General features: G+C 39.3%; 1 protein-coding gene across 8 annotated transcripts in view; it reads right to left on the reverse strand.

Annotated features, from left to right (window-relative positions):
• Positions 1-258: 258 nt before the first annotated feature.
• Positions 259-18,163, reverse strand: part of HIPK3 (homeodomain interacting protein kinase 3) — a 69,320-nt gene continuing 51,415 nt past the window's right edge. For 4 of the 8 annotated variants that reach the window (XM_083597771.1, XM_083597773.1, XM_083597774.1 and 1 more), the window contains exons 6-17: positions 17,664-17,848; positions 16,214-16,373; positions 14,992-15,115; positions 12,896-13,014; positions 12,430-12,551; positions 12,173-12,334; positions 10,807-11,103; positions 10,346-10,486; positions 8,113-8,342; positions 7,410-7,537; positions 6,919-7,056; positions 259-4,592 (exon numbers count right to left, since the gene is read on the reverse strand). In XM_083597771.1, coding sequence (XP_083453897.1) covers positions 4,119-4,592; positions 6,919-7,056; positions 7,410-7,537; positions 8,113-8,342; positions 10,346-10,486; positions 10,807-11,103; positions 12,173-12,334; positions 12,430-12,551; positions 12,896-13,014; positions 14,992-15,115; positions 16,214-16,373; positions 17,664-17,848 — 2,280 coding nt within the window. In that variant the 3' untranslated portion in view covers positions 259-4,118. The remainder of the gene's footprint in view (positions 4,593-6,918; positions 7,057-7,409; positions 7,538-8,112; positions 8,343-10,345; positions 10,487-10,806; positions 11,104-12,172; positions 12,335-12,429; positions 12,552-12,895; positions 13,015-14,991; positions 15,116-16,213; positions 16,374-17,663; positions 17,849-18,163) is intronic. The other 4 variants (XM_083597775.1, XM_083597777.1, XM_083597778.1 and 1 more) reach the window with 1 other exon arrangement.

Below are 18,163 nucleotides of genomic sequence, written 5' to 3' on the forward strand. Positions count from 1 at the left end.
AATGAAGTCCAAAACCACCATGTGTTCCAGTAGTTACATTTTCTGTTGACTGGCCAAAAATGGAAGCTCAAATGTTCTTGAAGATCACTTCAGTCAAACTATTTGGGGGGAAATCACATCACTAAGATAAAGCTGGTGGCCTGAATCCTGTGAAACTGGAAATTTGTATAAATGAGCCCTTGAGAGTTAGAGAAAAGATTGAAAAGCTTTTCAGTTATCTCAATCTACTTTAATAAAAATAAAAGCCGACAAGTTCCATTTGCTGCAATATATATTTTAATTCAAAGTGAATCTCGACAGTAATACACCATAAATTCTTATTTTGACACTCACCAAAATAGTCACCTGGAAAACCCGCTTTTTGTGACAAAGTACAGAAGGCTTGGTCACATTTAAATCACTGAGAACTAGAGAGAAATACTATCGCAAACTGTAGGAAACATTACATCCATAAAAATTTTCCCAGTCCTCTTATTGTAATATTGCACAGTGCAATTGCTACATGGCAAACTAGTGTAGCACAGAAATCAAGAACAAAAAAGCCACAAGTCTACAAATAATTGTTAAACTGTAACAGTTCAAACTTAGTAACCAAATCTATATTAGTTCTAAAACAAATCTACAGCTTGCAGTGTGATTTTAGCATTTACCAACACAAACCAAGTTAAAATTAGCTGTAAATACAGAATATTTGAAAATTAAAAATAAAATAATTAGTTAATACAGTAGTATATTTGATCAATAACACACCCTGAATTAAAGTTAAAAACCGAATACAAGGGATTCATATAAAAATTAAATTTCCAAATTAAAAATCGTATGCAATTTTGTTATCGTGCAGTGTTTTATTTAAAAGGCATCAGAAGAATAAGATGTATATATGGGATTACTTTTACCATAGATTTACACCAGTTTTTTGTTTGGACAGACCCTTAGCCCTCCTAAAGCCATAGCGACCATAAGTAGGTTATCCCACAGCTAAATTATTCCGCTGCAACCAAAGTCAACAGAACTGTTTTGCTGTGCAACTGCAGAGTATAGCCTGAGAGAGGGCAGAAGATCTAGTCCTTCACTGCAATGCTCATTGCAGAACTGGTTGCTGAGTAGCACAATAAGCTCAGTGCTGATTGTGGCAGAACTTAATTTATCGCTTCTGAAAAGCAAAAAATATTTGCTCTTTTGCAATATGCTAGGAGTCAGAGGCTACCTTTGGGGTATTACTCATAGAAGCGGTTCTATGTTTGACATGGTGTAATGTATCAAGTACATTAGCTTTGTATCCCAAACACAATTTAAAACATAGTAAATACTCTACAGAGCAAGACAGGTCCAAGTAAATTAAGAGAATACATTTTTATTTTTATTTGGTGACAATTATAGAAAAAGTAAGCTAACTTCTGGTGCTCATGGCTCCTGATGCGTCCACTGCCAGCAATGGAGATAAGCATCAAGAAATGCCATTCTCAACACCAAGGAGTTAACAGAAAAGAGGAATTTACTGAACCATAAACATTAAGGAACATGACAAAATCTGCTTGATTATTTTCTTGATTCCATCTGCTTCAATATATGCTGAAAAGGTTTCAAATTAGATCACGTTATTCTTGTCTTTATTTGATAGAGACACATTTGTATTTCTACAAAACACATAAAACTGTTTAGGAAAACCCAGAATACCCCTTTAGTGTGCCCAAGAGCATGTCTGCACTCAGTGGGACTTGTCACTCTTTTCATCTGAACAGCAACTCTCCCATGCCATTATCACAAAGCTGGGTTTTAAGCTTTTCCAACTTTCAGAAGTGATTTTTTTTTTTGGGGGGGGGGGATACATGACACAGGGCGCTTTTTTTAAAAGCCCCACCTGGTCATGCAAAGCTGCAGCTCTCTGACTGTGGTCTAAAAGTTGTGAGAAAGGGTTAGGGTTTATTTCCATATTCAGCCATTAAAATGTACTGCTGGTTTTGGTTTTTGTCAACTAATACTGCTGTATTTCAGTCCTGAAAAGTAAATCAAATGTAGGCACATTTTTTCCACTTAGACATTCATTAAATAAAACACTGCTTGTGTTAATGGAACAAAGAAAAACTCTATCAGCTGTTAGACTGCTGAGGCTGCAATCCTCACACTTTCCTAGAAGTAATGCCCACTGAACTCTGTGGGGATTACTTTTAAGTAAACATGCCTAGGATTGTGCTTGAGAGAAACCCTTTGCACTCCTATTCCAGTCTATGCTGCAATAACTGTATTCCAGAATCTTTGTTTATAAAAAAAAAGTTAAGTCAAGCCACCAAGATAGTTTTCTTAAGTGTCTACACAATGTCAATATGAACACATACAAATTAAATTACATGGATACACCCATTTATATGCAATGATAGTTAATGGAGATAAAATACTGATGCAAATAACACACCCCAAAATAACATATGCAATTGTCTTCCATCATTTACAATATAGTAGTTACAACACTCCAAACATGAAAGCAAACAAAAACAAAATCAACCCCATACTTCCATTTCATGTCATTAGACTTATACAGAAATTAGAAGGGTAAGAACTAGTTAAATCACCTAATTTCACAGCTATCTGAAGTGGCAATCATTATATAGCAGCTTATCTATGATACATTCAAGATAGATGATACAATTTATTACTTGCCTCAAAAGCTAAAACACAACCTCACTTTAATACCCTCCTTTTAAAACCCATCCCTATCACTACACTTGAGGTCTATGAAAAAAGTAGCTACCTTTTAATAGGAAATGGATGATTAAGTCTTTGGTGCTGCAAAAGCAATCTTATTTGAACAAGAACAAAAACACACACACAGAGAGAGAGAGAGAGAAATGATGCACTTCCTAGAGGGGAAAATGCATGTAATTTGTTGTCCCTGACGGAATGTATTAAATAAGAAAATACCCTCACCCCCAAAAAAGGCTAGAACAAATACTAGAATGTAAAAAGGCTAAAATCTCTCCCATGCATAAATGAAAAATTGCACACAAAGTACTCACACCTTTTCAAGCTTCAATAGTAAATATTCTGCTACTATTTATTAAATACTGCATGGTTTGCTCAAGCTAAGATGAAACCACAGCATGAATCAATGAGCATTTTGCTTTTTTCTTTCATAATCTAGCCAAGTCATGCCTACTGCACCTCTAACAGGTTATTAAAATCCAGTTGGACTTAAACACTTTGAAAATAAACTACTTAGATTGTATTGCAGTTCCACTGAACAGTATAAAACACCATTTTTTTAATTCAACAGCTACTGAATCAACTTTTCCTATGAACTACAAAATGCTTTCCGTGAAGCTGATCATTCGGGGGGAAATATCAGACAGCAGAATTCAGCTACAGCAAAACATGCTGTCCCCTAGATAAAGAAATCACAACCTATACTAAAATCATACCACACACAAATAAAAAAAGAAAGAGAGAGAGAGAGCGCATAACTCTATGAAATAATCAGCAAAACTGAATGTTAAGTGCTGCAGTCCTCAACATTTATAATATAGTAACATTAACAACCTCAAATATTTAAGGCACTATGTGTGGGAACAGTTTACAATGCAGCTGAGATTATTAGGACACCAACATTTAAGAGCAAATTTCTAGGCAACTTTGTTTTTGCCCATGCAAAGGACACATGCAATGTGAAGAACAGCTCAACCTTTTTTAGATAAGTGACTCGACACTGAACACCAAGATACATAATACAAACAAGTTACTCATACATGATACTGATGACACATGTGCATCTGTTGCTCTAAATCTGTACACTCAATGGCTTCCCAAATGTAGACGTGTCTCGCACTAGTTAGAAGGCAATTTTATAAAAAATAGTAGGAGCAAAACTGGATTTCTGCTCCCATAAGTCACCTGTCTGGAGTTACTCTATAAGAAGATAACATGACTAAAGACAAATTTATACCAAATGTGCAAAAACACATTAAAAGTGAGTTAAAGCTCAAGGTTGTTTAAATTGCACCCAAGTCTAACATGATTAAAAAAAATATCTTTTCGTTGTGCCATGGCTAATATTTATTAAATACCATGTTTTCCTCTCAAATCACATGTATGTATCACTGAGCTCTGTCAGCGTACTTGAGTTCTCACATAAATGGATACTGGCTGAGTTTCGTTGGACTCAATGGAAATCCTGTGTAAGCAGGTGATGCAATGTAAGAATGTGGTGGGAAAATTGGTTTGTACTGAGTCTGGTGGATGGTTGGGGAAGGTAGCAGTCGGGGATTTATGCCCACTGGGACCTGGTGAACTAGACCACCGTGATGAGAGATACTGTAAGTGGGATGCTGTAAGATCGGTCTTGAGGTACATGGTGAGGCTAGGATGTGGGCAACGGGAGCAGCAGTAGTGAGGGGCGCAGATGATGGATACGGCAGAATAGCAGGCTGTCCTCCAAGATGTGTACTTCCAGCCAAATGTGCATGGACTGAGGTATGAGTGGGACTTCCATGTTGAAGGGAGAATGCATGACTGGCAACATTAGCTGGGATATAAGCCTGCTGTCTCCAATGACCACAGTTTCCATTCCACTCCTGAGACCCAGATCCAAAGTGTTGAACCTGTCTCAAGAGAAACTGCAGTTAATTTCAAGCAGTAAATACAAGATTCCCCAGTCTCCAAAGTGGACAGCTATCACATCTAAACAATCTTTCTTCTGTTCCCACCAACGCTGCCTGAAACATCTTTGGGGATGGGCTTCCTCCACCTCCTTGTGGTCATATATGTCCACCACCCCACAATCATAAGAACTACGCTGCTGGATCAAACCAAGGGGTCGTCTGGTTTGGCATTTTGTTCCCATAAATGGTCAGCTAGATCAGTGGTCTTCAACTGGTGGGATGGGACCATACTTGTGGGTCACAGCCTGACCCAAGGTGGGTCACACAACAGGAACACTATCACCATGCAAATATATGGTAAAAGGTTAAGAGATGGGTCCCCAAATGCATGTTTGGGTTGGAAGTGGGTCGTGGGTCTGAAAAGCTTGAAGACACCTGGGCTAGATGCTTCTGAGAAGATTAGAAGGAAGGCATGAGGAAAAGCATCCTCAGTTTGTCCCCACCATCTGGTACTCAGAGGTGTATCATCTTTGAATATAGAGTTTCCATCTAGTTAGGATTGGAATAGCCTGACGGAATTATCCACCTTGAATTTGTCCATTCCTTTTTAAAGCCATGCAAATTAAGTGTTGGTCAACACGTATTGCAGCAATTACAGCTCCTAATTTTAATATTTGTTGGCCTGGATCCAGAGTTTCTTTAAGTGAAACTTTGATCATAGAATATTCCCACTAAAGGGGGGGAGCAGGCAACTTTTACTTATGTCTGTCCCTCTATAGCCCTTTGAAAAGCTACCCTAGAGGGTTGGAAGACCCCCTGGAACCATGTGAGAGGCGACACTGGAGGCTCTAGGGGAAGGAGAAATTGAAAAATCGCTTCCCTCCTTCTCCCTGCCCCCCCAACAGAAGCCTCCACTAAATCACAGTTCTGCCTGTGAATGGAAGGAGCTCTTTCATTTGCAAATCCAAATCCATTGTGTGCAGTCATGTTTTTTCTCCTATTCTGAACCTGGTGACCCCAAAATCCTCATACTGTGACAGGAAGAACAGCCTATCTTCTGTTCCACCCCATTTTATAATGTTGGAACTGGCGGAAAGTGGAAAACAAAATAGTTCTGGCAACTGGGAATTAGACAAGACCTCTCATGTGAATGGCTTGAGAGCCAACAGTTAATGTCCCCTATTATAAGAACAATTTATAGACTATGATGTATGGCATTATGAATTAAGAAGCTCAAAGCTTTTTATATGAATTATTGATCGCATTATCTGACACTGGATATGTGATGCAATAGGAGAGGCAGTTCAGAATACCTTCAGGTAAATTTGACTATATTAGTTTTGAAGTTTCTCTCTTGAACCCTGCCCCTTAAAATCAATCTATATGTAACATCACAAATGATATTGTGCACACCTATATATGGAAATACAATGGGAGAATTTCAACTAGATTTTTTTCAAAGGAATCTACAAACTCATGAATATATGAATAACCAATTTATAAGTTATGCTTCTCAATATAGTCATCAGACTTCTAGAAAACTTATCTATGAGTTGAAAACAAGCACACATAAGTCACAAATTTTGTAGCACAAAACACAAATGAATGCATGAATAAACCAGATCCACACTGATCCAACGCACCAGCAAATATGCTTAAACAAAACAAAACTTACTGGGTAACACTTAGACTTTGGCCCACTTTCACATTCAAATGAACCATACTATTTGTGTGTGTGTGTTCTCCTACACAACTATAGTGTATGTGTATGCATGTTTGTATGTCCCAATGTAAATACCACAACTAGGCAAGTAGGGCAAATCACACAAGTCCCACTTATCCATGCCATTGTGGTCATGTCACATATACTGCGGCCTTTCAAGGTATTGCCAGAGCCAGTATTTGAGTTAAATTAACTTTTCTCAATGGCTTTGTTTAAAGCCTCTTTCTTGTTTAAGAAAAAAACATTATAACTATGAAGGAGCAGCTCCTACACAACTTTTTGTAGGAGCTCTCAGACTTGAACACAATGGATGGAATCAAAGAAAGCACTAAGGCAAACGTTCTGTCAGTGCAAGCATTTCTACTTGGGAAATGGGAAGTTACAGCGCTCTCCTCCCACCCTCCACCCACCCACCAAATCTGTTTCCAACTCTCTGGAACAGACTCGGTGACGACATGGGCCTACACAGGCAGAGAAGGGGGGAAATCCCATTGTGAAATGCTTGCACTGACAGGACTCATTAACAGAATATCGCCCAAAATGTAGGTGTAGATACAATTTCTTGCTGTATGCTTAACCACTTGCAACATTCACAGAAAATACCACTGTACGAGTCCTCAGTATTATCTGGTGTGTAAAAGGTATCCTCAGGAAAGCATCTACAGAAGAGTGGCAGCCCCTTAGATAGGTAGGTTCAAAGCCATTTAGAGCTTTAGGTCCAAACCAGAATCTTGAGTTACGCTAGAAAAGAAATAGAGTGTCAAATGCAGACTCTGGAAGATTGATGTCATATGTTTGTAGTGGTCTACTCCATCATCAGGAACTGTGATATCAAACTATGTATGCACTGCAGTTGCTATTTAGACTTCGAGGAAGCCCAACATACTGCATGTTAATTGTCTCTACCTGATATCTCAACCAGTCTGAAAGTTTCTCTTTGGTTAATTTGATTAAAATTATAGTTAACAAAGGTCAGTATGAAAGATAGATTAAGTAGTGGGGATGGGTTTGAGTCATGTGTGTGCAGTAGGTTTCAACATAAAAATATCTGAACTAATAAAAATATCTCTACATTGCAATATTTACATACATACCTGACTGAGGTTTGAGTGCTGCTGATGGAATGCTGATATCAATTTTCGTTGACGATTGCCCAAGCCAGAAGGATGGTTTGTTTTTATACGGGCAGATCGGCGTTTTACCAGTGGTTGACAGGTGGTAACTAGCAAAATATGAGAAGATCAACATAGGATACATCAGGGTTGCTTCTAATGTTTTCACTTTATTCATCTTAATGGTAAAGATTAAAACTGTAAAACATTAGAACATTCAAGGGAGAAGATAACAAACCACACACATCCCATATTATTATTGGTTCAGGGGGAAAGTGCACCCCCAAAAACCTCTCTGGAGGGCCAGGCGACCCTCTTAGGCTGTAGCCTGTGAGGATTCAGGCAGAGGAAGAAATTGTTGAAAACCACAGGGTGAAATATTGCATGGTGTGTGCCCTATTTTCACTGGGGTGCATGCAGAACCAGGCAGAGATAGCAGTCCATGAAAATTAGACAGAGATATCTGCAAGTGTGTCTCTGCACAGATTTCAGTGACTCACTCCTCTCCATGAAGACCCCACCCCACAATCCATACTATTCAAAGGAGTCCCGTCCCCCCCGAGAGGGTTTTTGAGGATATAGGAGAAGAGACAGGAAATGATCTGTTACCCAGGTGGTCCTCCATTCATGCAATCTACATTGAACAAAATGTGGCCAGCACAGAAAACACATAAGCACCAATTACCTGCATTTGTAATTTGCTCATCTGCATTTAACCTGTTCTCTATCCTCATTGGGGGCACCACCACAGTACAGACAGCTGGTTTGGCTTCCAAGTTAGCTGAGGTTCTTGTTTCTGGGTTTTCATTGGTGTCTTCTGCAAAACTATTTTCTAGGAATGGACTGTCGTGGCCTGAAGACTCTGAACTGGGAGAACCATCCACAGTGTCACTTTCTTGTTCATCATCTGACATACTACAGAAATAAAGTAAAGCACCGTTATGAAGGGTACATTACATTCATTCCTTTTGCAGCAAACATCCAAAAACAAAACAAAATAAAAACAGGAAAAATTAAGTTTAAACAGGAGAGCTGAAGTTCTTGACTCTAAACTTCCAGCTTTCCAAAATCAATCCAAGTTTCATTCTATAAACAAACTACTAGGGAAAGTGTGGACATCTTCAAAAAACCAAGGAGCTTCAGATCTGTACATAAAATGTACCTTTCCCCAAGAAATCAACCAATACTTATGAATGGAGATGCTGCACTCTTATCCCAATTCACTCTGCCCAAGACCACTTTTCACTAGTCACTGGTTTTAAGCAACTTCTAAGTTTTTATGACGAAAGGGCAGACAGAATGTGTATTTAGTTTTGTTTATTGTTTTCTCTTGTTGCTGATGGTTTTGGTTATAGTTAAGGTTTCTTTTGCGGGGACTGGATGTTTCATACTTCTAGATTTAGTATTGTTTGGTGTTTGGAAAGTACTGTTGATATTTTACTCCATAATTATTGAAGCCACCTTGAGAGTTTTACTCCTAAATTCAGCCTATAAATGTTTTAAAATGAAATAAACTAACAGTAAAATAAATGTCAGCCCTGATCCACCAATTTGACTGCTGGTCAATTTCTGGTGGCACTCACACCAGAAAAGACTTTAATTCTGCCAGCAGACCACACCTAGGGGAAGCGAAGTAAATGCCCCCAACCAAAACACAGGTAGTGTCCATGTATACTCCACCTACTATCATTCAGACGGCAGCAACCCTCTTGCAGACCCCAATGAAGCTGCAACTTCATTGCCATTTATTATCCATTCTAGTGACTGTAACATCACTCTAAAGCTAAATTAACTTCATTTACCCTAAGTGATGTCATGTAGCCAAATCTGAATAGCTGCATATCTTTGTTACTGCTGCTAGGTAGGAAAGGGTTATCTTTCAAATAAAAAGTGACACCAATTCTGTAGCTGATTAGGACTACAAACCAAGTTTAAAAATGTAAGCTTGGGGGGACTCTTTAATCTAACAATTGGAGGTGGTGAAGCCCCTTTTGCATGTCAAAAATATTCACTGGAGGACATCTGGCTTAGCCCTAGAAATTCCTTTCATCTTTTTAATTAGGGTTGCATAGTTGTCATGGCAATCGTTGTCAGGGCAGCAAGGTAATTTTATAGAGGATCTTTAAAATGATCACAAATCCATGATTTTCACAACTGCACAGAGCTGCTCATTTGAGTTCGCTCTGCAATACTTAATTATTTAACTCAACAATGGATTTAAATGTATATCCAAGAATTAGTGATGCAATTGAGCTATCACCATTAGATTCCGATAAAATCACAGAACCAGTTGGGTGCTGCTGACCATTATCTTTAAGATTCATTATTTTCTATCTTCAGAAACAATATGATTGGCATAACCAATCATTACATATCAGGAAGGCTCCATCTCTATGGTTTTTTTCCCTCTGCCTATGGAAGACCTTCCTTTTTAAACAAGCCTTTTAAGTGACAATCTCTGTATTGGATTTGTAATTGTTTTTACATATGGAATGGTTTTATTTTTGCTATTTTTTTACTGTAAAATCACTTAACAGATATTTGATGGGAAATGATTCATCCACATACTCAAATAATATATATCTATATCTATCTATCTATCTATCTCCAAATAGTTATGTTAACAGAATTATCAAGACTTTACAGAAGGCTAACAGTGACAGGCAATATCCAGCATACTAAGGCTTCTCCTTCAGGAAGCTTTATTACCCTAACCCTTGTTCCAAAAAATCCAGTGCACAAAAGCATTGTCACATATACAGAGAGAAACCTCTGTTGAGGCAGGTATGATCAACACATTACACTATGTAAACATTACACTATGCTTAAGAATGCTTCCAGAAATAGGTTTTAGAAATGGGACTCTGGGGTCTTATTGCCACACAGGGACATCAAACCCAGTTATGTACATTTCTTACCTGTTGGGTCTTTTGCGAGGGGATGGACTGGACTGTCCAGAAGAACTAGAGCTCAAAGTGCTGTCAGGACTGCTTAATGAACACACACGGTCAATATTTAGCGTACTCTGGCAAGCTTCGCAATCTAGGCTCCCTTTACATCTGAAATGCAAACATACATAAATAAAACATTCATCCTGCACACTTCTCGCTAACCATCGATTGCAACTTCTAGCTGCATTGATTTAGTGCCAGCTGTGTGCTAAGCTATACTACCAAGACTGAAAGCCGTGAAACTCAAAGAGGTGTAACAACCTGCCGCCTAGAAGTGGCAGCCACGTTCCAAGTGATTTAAGCTGATTCAAGTGAATGTACTGGTGCTGTATATTTAGAAAGTTCCTCTTACTATCACCAAAACACCAGCTCTCCAGCACAACCCTGACGAAAAGGGAAGTTAAAATAAGCCCAAAGCTACTACTTACTCTGCAAATGAATGCCTTTGTGCCACATCATCTTCATCCGTGTCACTGCTGATGGTGATCACACTGACTGGTGGGCTTGGGGAATCTGCAATGATGATAGCCTGTCGCTGTTTGTTTGAAACCGATGAATCAGGGTCCTGCCTGACAGGTGGTTTGCAACAGCTGTTTTCCTGACCAACCGAGTTACAATTGTCCTGTGTTTCTACACAGCTTAGCTTCTCACCAGCCTTTCCAGTGCTTATCTTTGGAGACACAAATGCTGAATTTTGGATATTGGTATTTTGTAACACATTACTCCTGCGAAGAAGACATTTATTTAGACATGTCATAAAGATGTCCTTTATCAAACAAATGCAGTAACTTTACTTCACCCTCCCCAAATTGACTCAAACTAGAACGTAAGACTTTGAAACAGCAATGAATATAAATCAACACATGAAACATAAAACAATGAACATACAGGTAACACTGTAAATGTTGTTTTCCAGAGCAATCATGGAAAACGTTTCAGGTAACTATTGCATATCACAAGCAGGGTTGTTCAGATGCTGCAATGCAAGGTTCAAAGTTGGATTTACCAATGAAATGTAGTACAATACGCTGAAGATACCATTCTCTTAAAAAGGAAAGAAGGAATGAAGAAATGCTGGCTTGGACACCATAAACATTTTTGAATCGGATTCAAAATCCGCTGAAATCATCAGGAATTGTGTTCACTGACTTCAGGGGACATGAATCAGGGGTTACTTAACATAGTTCACCAATGTAACTGTCCTTCCCGGTCTTACGTTTCTCCATTACTGAAATGTCCCATACCTTTGTAAATAACTTCTGTAGTGATGGGGCACATTTTCTCCACAGAGCACTTAAAGTGTTTCTTGCTGCCAGCAAAAGAAAGACTATTCTTAATACTATTCTAAGTCATATTATGACTATTATACAATGTCTCTATTTTCAATAGTCCAAATTTTACAATTCCTCATGCACATGAGTCTAGGAACTGCTAACTGCGTCTACCTGCAATTCTTAAATAAGCAAACCAAAGTCTATTTCTGCAGATAAATATAGTCAAAGCCACTTTTGTCACAAGAAGAGAGAAGATCAAAGGGCAGCAAATGCTACTTTACATTATTTCCCATCTTGTTACCATCCCTTGGTTTTAACGGGTAGGCTTCTGATCAATTTGAACTGTAACACAGTATTTAATGTTTAAAGAAACAAATGTTCTAAACAAACTAGTTTGAGGTGTAACACCTTGGCGAGCATGCAGCATTCATAAATATACAGCCCCTTTTTAAAGGGATTTTGAAAGAATGTTTATTATTTTTTACAGCTAAATGATCCACAGGCACTGTATAAAACCAACCTGTTCTGGCACACTTTATTTCTCTTGGTTGGTGTGGGCTGAGGCCAGACTACATGTGCAATGCCCACACTGATTGGTTGAGGAGCAGATAAAGTTATTTGATTGGTTAACAGAGACTGCGTCATCACCGAGTTGTAATGGTTGCCATGGGGAATCATCTTCCTAGGGAGAACGGAGAAAAACACATCCTTATTAAAATACAGCAGAGTTGCGTACTTTGTTTTCAAGCACAAAATCAAAATACTGTTTTGACCTACCCCCAGTCTCCAAGTCTCTGCGGGCCAGCCACAGAATCAGAAGCTAGGGTTGTAGGAGGAGCCACAGGCGTCACTTGTTGCCATGCTGGAAGCAGTATCTGCTGTGCTCTGTTAGACCACGTCTGTTGTAAACACATAAAGTATTATGAATATCTACATCCCAATATGTTTAGCATCCATTTTTCAAGTTAGGCCGCTGGTCCATTTAGCCCAAAGTACTGTCAGAACAGACTGGCAGCAGCTCTCAGACGACTCTGATAACAGATCTTATCAGTCCAGCTGCCCAAAGGTCCTTTTACATGGTAATGCAGGGAGTGTAATGCCGAGACAGATTACATGCAAAGCATTTGGCCTTGTCACTAATCTACAGTCCCCCTCAACTGGCGTGATATTACTTCAAAATCTGTCAAACTAGCTAATGTTTATGACTCTGAAAATGTGAAACCTACAGCATCAAACAACATACCTGAGAAAGGACTCCTCTTATCTGGAGTGGCTGTAGGGTTGGGGCCTGTGTGACCAACGGCACTGCATTATCAACTCTTACAGAGTAACCATTGGGCTTCCCATGATTAGCATGAATTCCTAATTCACAAATATGAAAAGGGGAGTTAAGATTGAATCCAAATTCATAAAAGGTTAGCATACAGAATTTCTGAGCCTGATGCAAACTTTGCTCAGGGAAATATTGCTCAGTCCAGTGATCACCCGGGGCCAAATCGCTTCTGACCTGATTCCTAAACCATAATCTAGCAATCAGAAGCATCCCCCAAAACTCCTCTCTCCTCATTTCTCCTTCTACACCACGGGTGTCAAACACAAGGCCCGCCAGACCTCGTCATGTGGCCCGTGTAGCCGCCGCCGGCCGCCAGCCTTCACCTTTTATTCTCGCTTTTTTTTTTTTGACACAAGAAAGCTGCCTCTTCAGCGCATGCACGGCAGCCTACAAGCCAGAGAACGTCTGCCCTCTAACGGCGCCGGCCGTTCTACACAGGAAACCTCCACTTTACATGCATTCAGGAAACCTCCACTTGTTTTTATATTGAGCGCATGCCATCCTGTGATGTGACAGATCCAATGGCTGCCTGAACCCTTCTCTCCTGTACTGTAAGTACATATGATGTATGTGGGGGGGAGGGGGGGTCTGCTTATTGGGGGGGAGTCTGCTTATTATTCTGCTTAAAAGTCTGAGCGGTAAACTTTGGATATACTGACCACTTCCGTGTCACTTTACAGTGGTATAGGGACCATAAACTACAATCTGTTTTAAAAAAAATAAATACTGTCTGTTACCAAAAATCATTTTTCAATAAATTGTACAATAATTGTACATTTGAATATCTACTTGCCATTATTCTGACTATGTTTCTGCTTTCAGAGCTAGTTATTACTTACATTATTACAAAAAACAGTTAATAATTGAATGCAGTGACAATAATTTATGATAATAAAGAGTGGACACATAGTCCTACAGATACAACCGGCCCTTTGAGGGTGACCAAACTGCTGATGCGGCCCCCGATGAATTTGAGTTTGACACCCCTGTTCTACACCATGGCCAAGGTGGGACTGAAGCAGCCAGGCTCAAATCTGCTGCAGGCCAACCACAGAATCAGAGGATAATGTTGTAGTGTAGAGGAACACAGGGGCTACTTGCTTCCATGCTGTTTCCATCAGAGGTGGGCACCAATTAACGCGAGTGCCAGCATGCCACAAATTAACCAAACCTGAAACACTTCACTTGAGACACAGTGTAGCATTCAGCACAAGAAAGGTATCCTAGCCAGAAAATTATAAAATAGTCTGTGTCGCCTATGTGAAATAAGCTCTTCAGTCATCAGATGTATCCCTTTTAGTTCTGGGATTAAGCAGAGAACATATGTTGCGAGCCTTTCACATCAATTCCTATTAAGACAGAGGAGTCATCGCGTGTACTTGGCGTTCAAAGAAATTCCACAAAGTCTGCACTGTTTTAGCCCTACATTCCTAAACGTGATTTTTAAAAATAAAGGTGCATAACATAAATTATGTCAAGGAAGTAAAAGTAAAAGTGAATCTTCAGCAACAAAGGGCAGACAGACCACAGAAGGATCCATATTAGGAAACATGACCCAGACAGCAACTGTCAAGGGCTGACAGGCTAAAAAGAGGCCCACAGTGCTTCTAGATTTTTACCATGTAAAGTAAGATTAATGCTGAATAAGTGTAGGCTATGGATTCCAACAGGTATTCTCAAAAACGATATGACAACTCATGCATGAGGTCCATGTGATTATTTTGGTTCACTGGAAGGAATTGCAGTGGGATTTAGATACAAAAGTGAGGAAATTTGCCTCAAAATGCAATAATATGACTCCACTATCACCTTTCGATTTCATCTTCTTGAAAATACTTGTCCACTAGAGTTCTCAATGTTATCAGATCATCCAAGGAAAATGGAAAACCTGAAGTAAAATCTTGGTTAATTGTAGCAGGTTTTATCAAAAGCCTGAATTGACGATTCTTTGAACTACCAAGTGAATATCTAATTTTATATCACGTGTCATTTTAATTGCCTCATACCTTGGAGAGTAGGAGGGCATATAATCAGTGTTTGTTGAAAAGCATCATTGCAACCAAATTGGGCCGTTCCTGCCTGCAGTGGTATTCCATGGTGCATAACTGAATGGGCAGATCCTGCTAATGCCTGAAAATAATAGGTATATTATCAGTTAACAAAATGATTGCCACAATTTTCACATGCATTTTTTTTAAAAAAAACCTCAAGTTATAATGTTGCATGAGGATTATGATGTTCATGCTTTTGCATGCAGCAAAAGCAAATCCTAATATATGAATATCATGTTTGTAGCACATGCTAGCACACTGAATATTTCACCACAAGGGGGCACTGCAACAAAGGATTTCTTGAACAGAAAACCTTTGGCTTTATTTTGTGAAAATGTCTTCCAAGAGAACTACTAGAAAAGGAACGTAACTCATCTTGAAGAGCTTGTTCTCCACAGTTCTCTACCAGGCTGGCATTTAGAGCCACAACAGAAGCCTCCTCTCCTGGCCCATGTGGACAAGAGAGCAAGTAAGGGGATAAGTATGATAAATGCTAAGAGTGCCACAGCAAAGTCTCAAGGCACTCCTGGATTCCCAATTATTTATACTCCCATAATACAATTCCAGACTCTGAAGAGCATCAAGCTAAGAAATAGCAGCAAAAACAAGAAACACAGATGCCTCAGTTACCAACTTAGCTTCCACATCTTTACCCATGAGGAGATTGGTATTCTGACATAGTTTCAACTTTTGGATCTCCCCACAGGGGAAAATGTGACTGTTCAATTTAGGTTGGTGAATATAATAATAGGAGTGATGAAGCATTTGCATTTCATCATATCCAAAGCCACTGTGTGCAAAAACAATGAAGAGCTTATTGGCACTTTTTAAAACTTAACCATTTTTATTGTGCAATGAGCTTCTGTAGCTAGTCTACTGCCTAATATGCATGAAATAGACAGTGAATATGTTAATTTATCTTCTGTTTAGGTGTTTAGGATACATGATTTCTACCTCACCTTTTGATTCAGAAGTATGTCATGTGCAACTACATTGTCCAAACCATAAAAACCATTCCCTTAAAACCAGATACATCTTTATTCCCCCTCTTAGAAAGGCCTGCCCCCTTCCAATGCCTTGAGACACATCTCCCCCTTTTCATTATCTTGCATGATCTAAACCCTGGGATAAGGGTGGAAGTGAATAGGAGACCCAAAGTGAAATCAAAGGTACTTACCTGACTTCGTACTGCACCAATCTTGGCAAAATTAGCTGAGAGATTTGGTGCATTACCTGAAGCAATTGGTCTCAGGTGCACTGTTTTATTGCGATTATTTGTATCATATGAATTTGATCGGTACTTGCAAATGTCCATGATATGAAAACAGGATTTCACTCTGATGGCAAAGAGAAGAAAGAATGAGTTGTGAGGAAAGTAAGTGACAACAACCACAAAAACCCACTATAACAATCACAGGACTGGCCCAGACTATTTTCCTTAGAGACTAAACAGGTTAAAACCTCAGTCTCAATTGGGGGGGGGACCCACACAAGTTTTTTACTCTCATTGACCTGGTTATGGTTTAGCCACACTACAGCTTACCAGGAACATGCAAATATGCTGGCTCCCAAAGAGAAGCTGGTGCCCACTTTGCCCCTCCCACAGCCTTTTAAATCAGTGCAGTGTGGCAGCTTAGTCAAAGTTTAGCTGCCTGAATCCAGGAACAGAATTAAGCTCTCTTCTCCCTAACCATGATCTAAAGCCAAGAACAAACACTGGCTGTAGACTGTGGTTAAGAAAGAAAGGAGAAGCAAGATGCCTGGGCCAGAGGACACTCTAAGCCAGGGGGCTGCAAACCCAGTGCTTACAAAGGCATTCACCGTAGCCCCCCAGCAGGGTCCCCAGATTCTGAGCTTTCTTTCTCTTTTGTTTTAAAGTAATTCTGCAATCCTCCTAGAAAGAATGTCATGTAATAAAATGTGCAGGTACTCTTCTAAGCAATTTCTGTCTGGACGGTTGCTCCTGCCTGTCAAGTGTTTTAAGCCAATGGGAGAAGTGAGAGCTGTGATTGATAAGTGAGTTGTCTGTTTTCCTATCTCCATTAGTACACTTTTCCTGCTTCTCTCTTATTTTCTAGTCCTCGCCATTTCCATAGGATGTCCCTCCTTTTCCCCTAGCAACTGTTATGCATCTTTCGTGTGTTGGATTCATCTGAGATCTGGCAGTCACTACAGTATTATTCAACTTTCTGTGTACTTTCTGTATGGTTTGTTTGGTGAATTTTCCTTGTATTTTCTTTTCTGTTCCAAAAAGATAGTAAAAGAATAAGAATAAAATGCTTGCCAGCTAGTGTTTTGTCTTTTTATTTGTGACTATGAATGTGTGTGGCTGGCTGTGGTAATTCAAAATAATTCCTGGATTCAGTTATCCTTTGTTTTCTAGTTCTAATATAAAGCAGCACACCAGCAACAGGCAACATAGCAACCGAGACTAACTAATGCTTGTGTACGGGGGGAAGCCATAGCTACTGAAACCCTGGTTCTGTTGTAATCTGCACTAACCAGGAGAATGTGGCCCAGAATCAAAAGGCACAGGAACTACAGCAAACATAGCAGCATGGCTAGCATGGAACCCTTTCACAAAGGCTTGCCCATGGTTATTTTTACAAGTGTGTTATACAACATACTGGTTGCTATGAGGAAAATCAAGGAGGTGCTTCATGGTAATAAAAGGATGGTTCAGTGTGTCAACTGGAGTGATTCTTGAGTCAGCATCTATCAACAGCATTTTCTTCAACAGGCTGACAAACTCTCTTCTGTCTGCTTTCTCTGCCAACAGGTCACTTCCTTCTAAATCCATCACCATGTTCACCTGTGTTGAACGAGTAAATGTCAGAGTGAAAACAATCAGGCGTTTATCATTCATCAATAACAACATTTTCATTCAAATATTTATATCCTGCCTTTCAAGATATTATTAAACTCAAGGCAGCTTCATATAAAAATATAAATGACAGCAAAATCATAATTAAATTCCACAATAAAACAAATAGCAGTAAAACAGCACTATACAAACAATTATCAGTGGCAGCATATGAAGTGTAATTTTTAATTACATTGCAAGCAAAACATCATTCTATGTGTCCTTCTACTTTGAAAAGTACTGGATGATAGAAAGAAGTGGTAC

This window comes from Podarcis filfolensis (assembly GCF_964270895.1).
Source record: "Podarcis filfolensis genome assembly, chromosome: 1".
Classification (NCBI taxonomy): Eukaryota; Metazoa; Chordata; class Lepidosauria; order Squamata; family Lacertidae; genus Podarcis; species Podarcis filfolensis.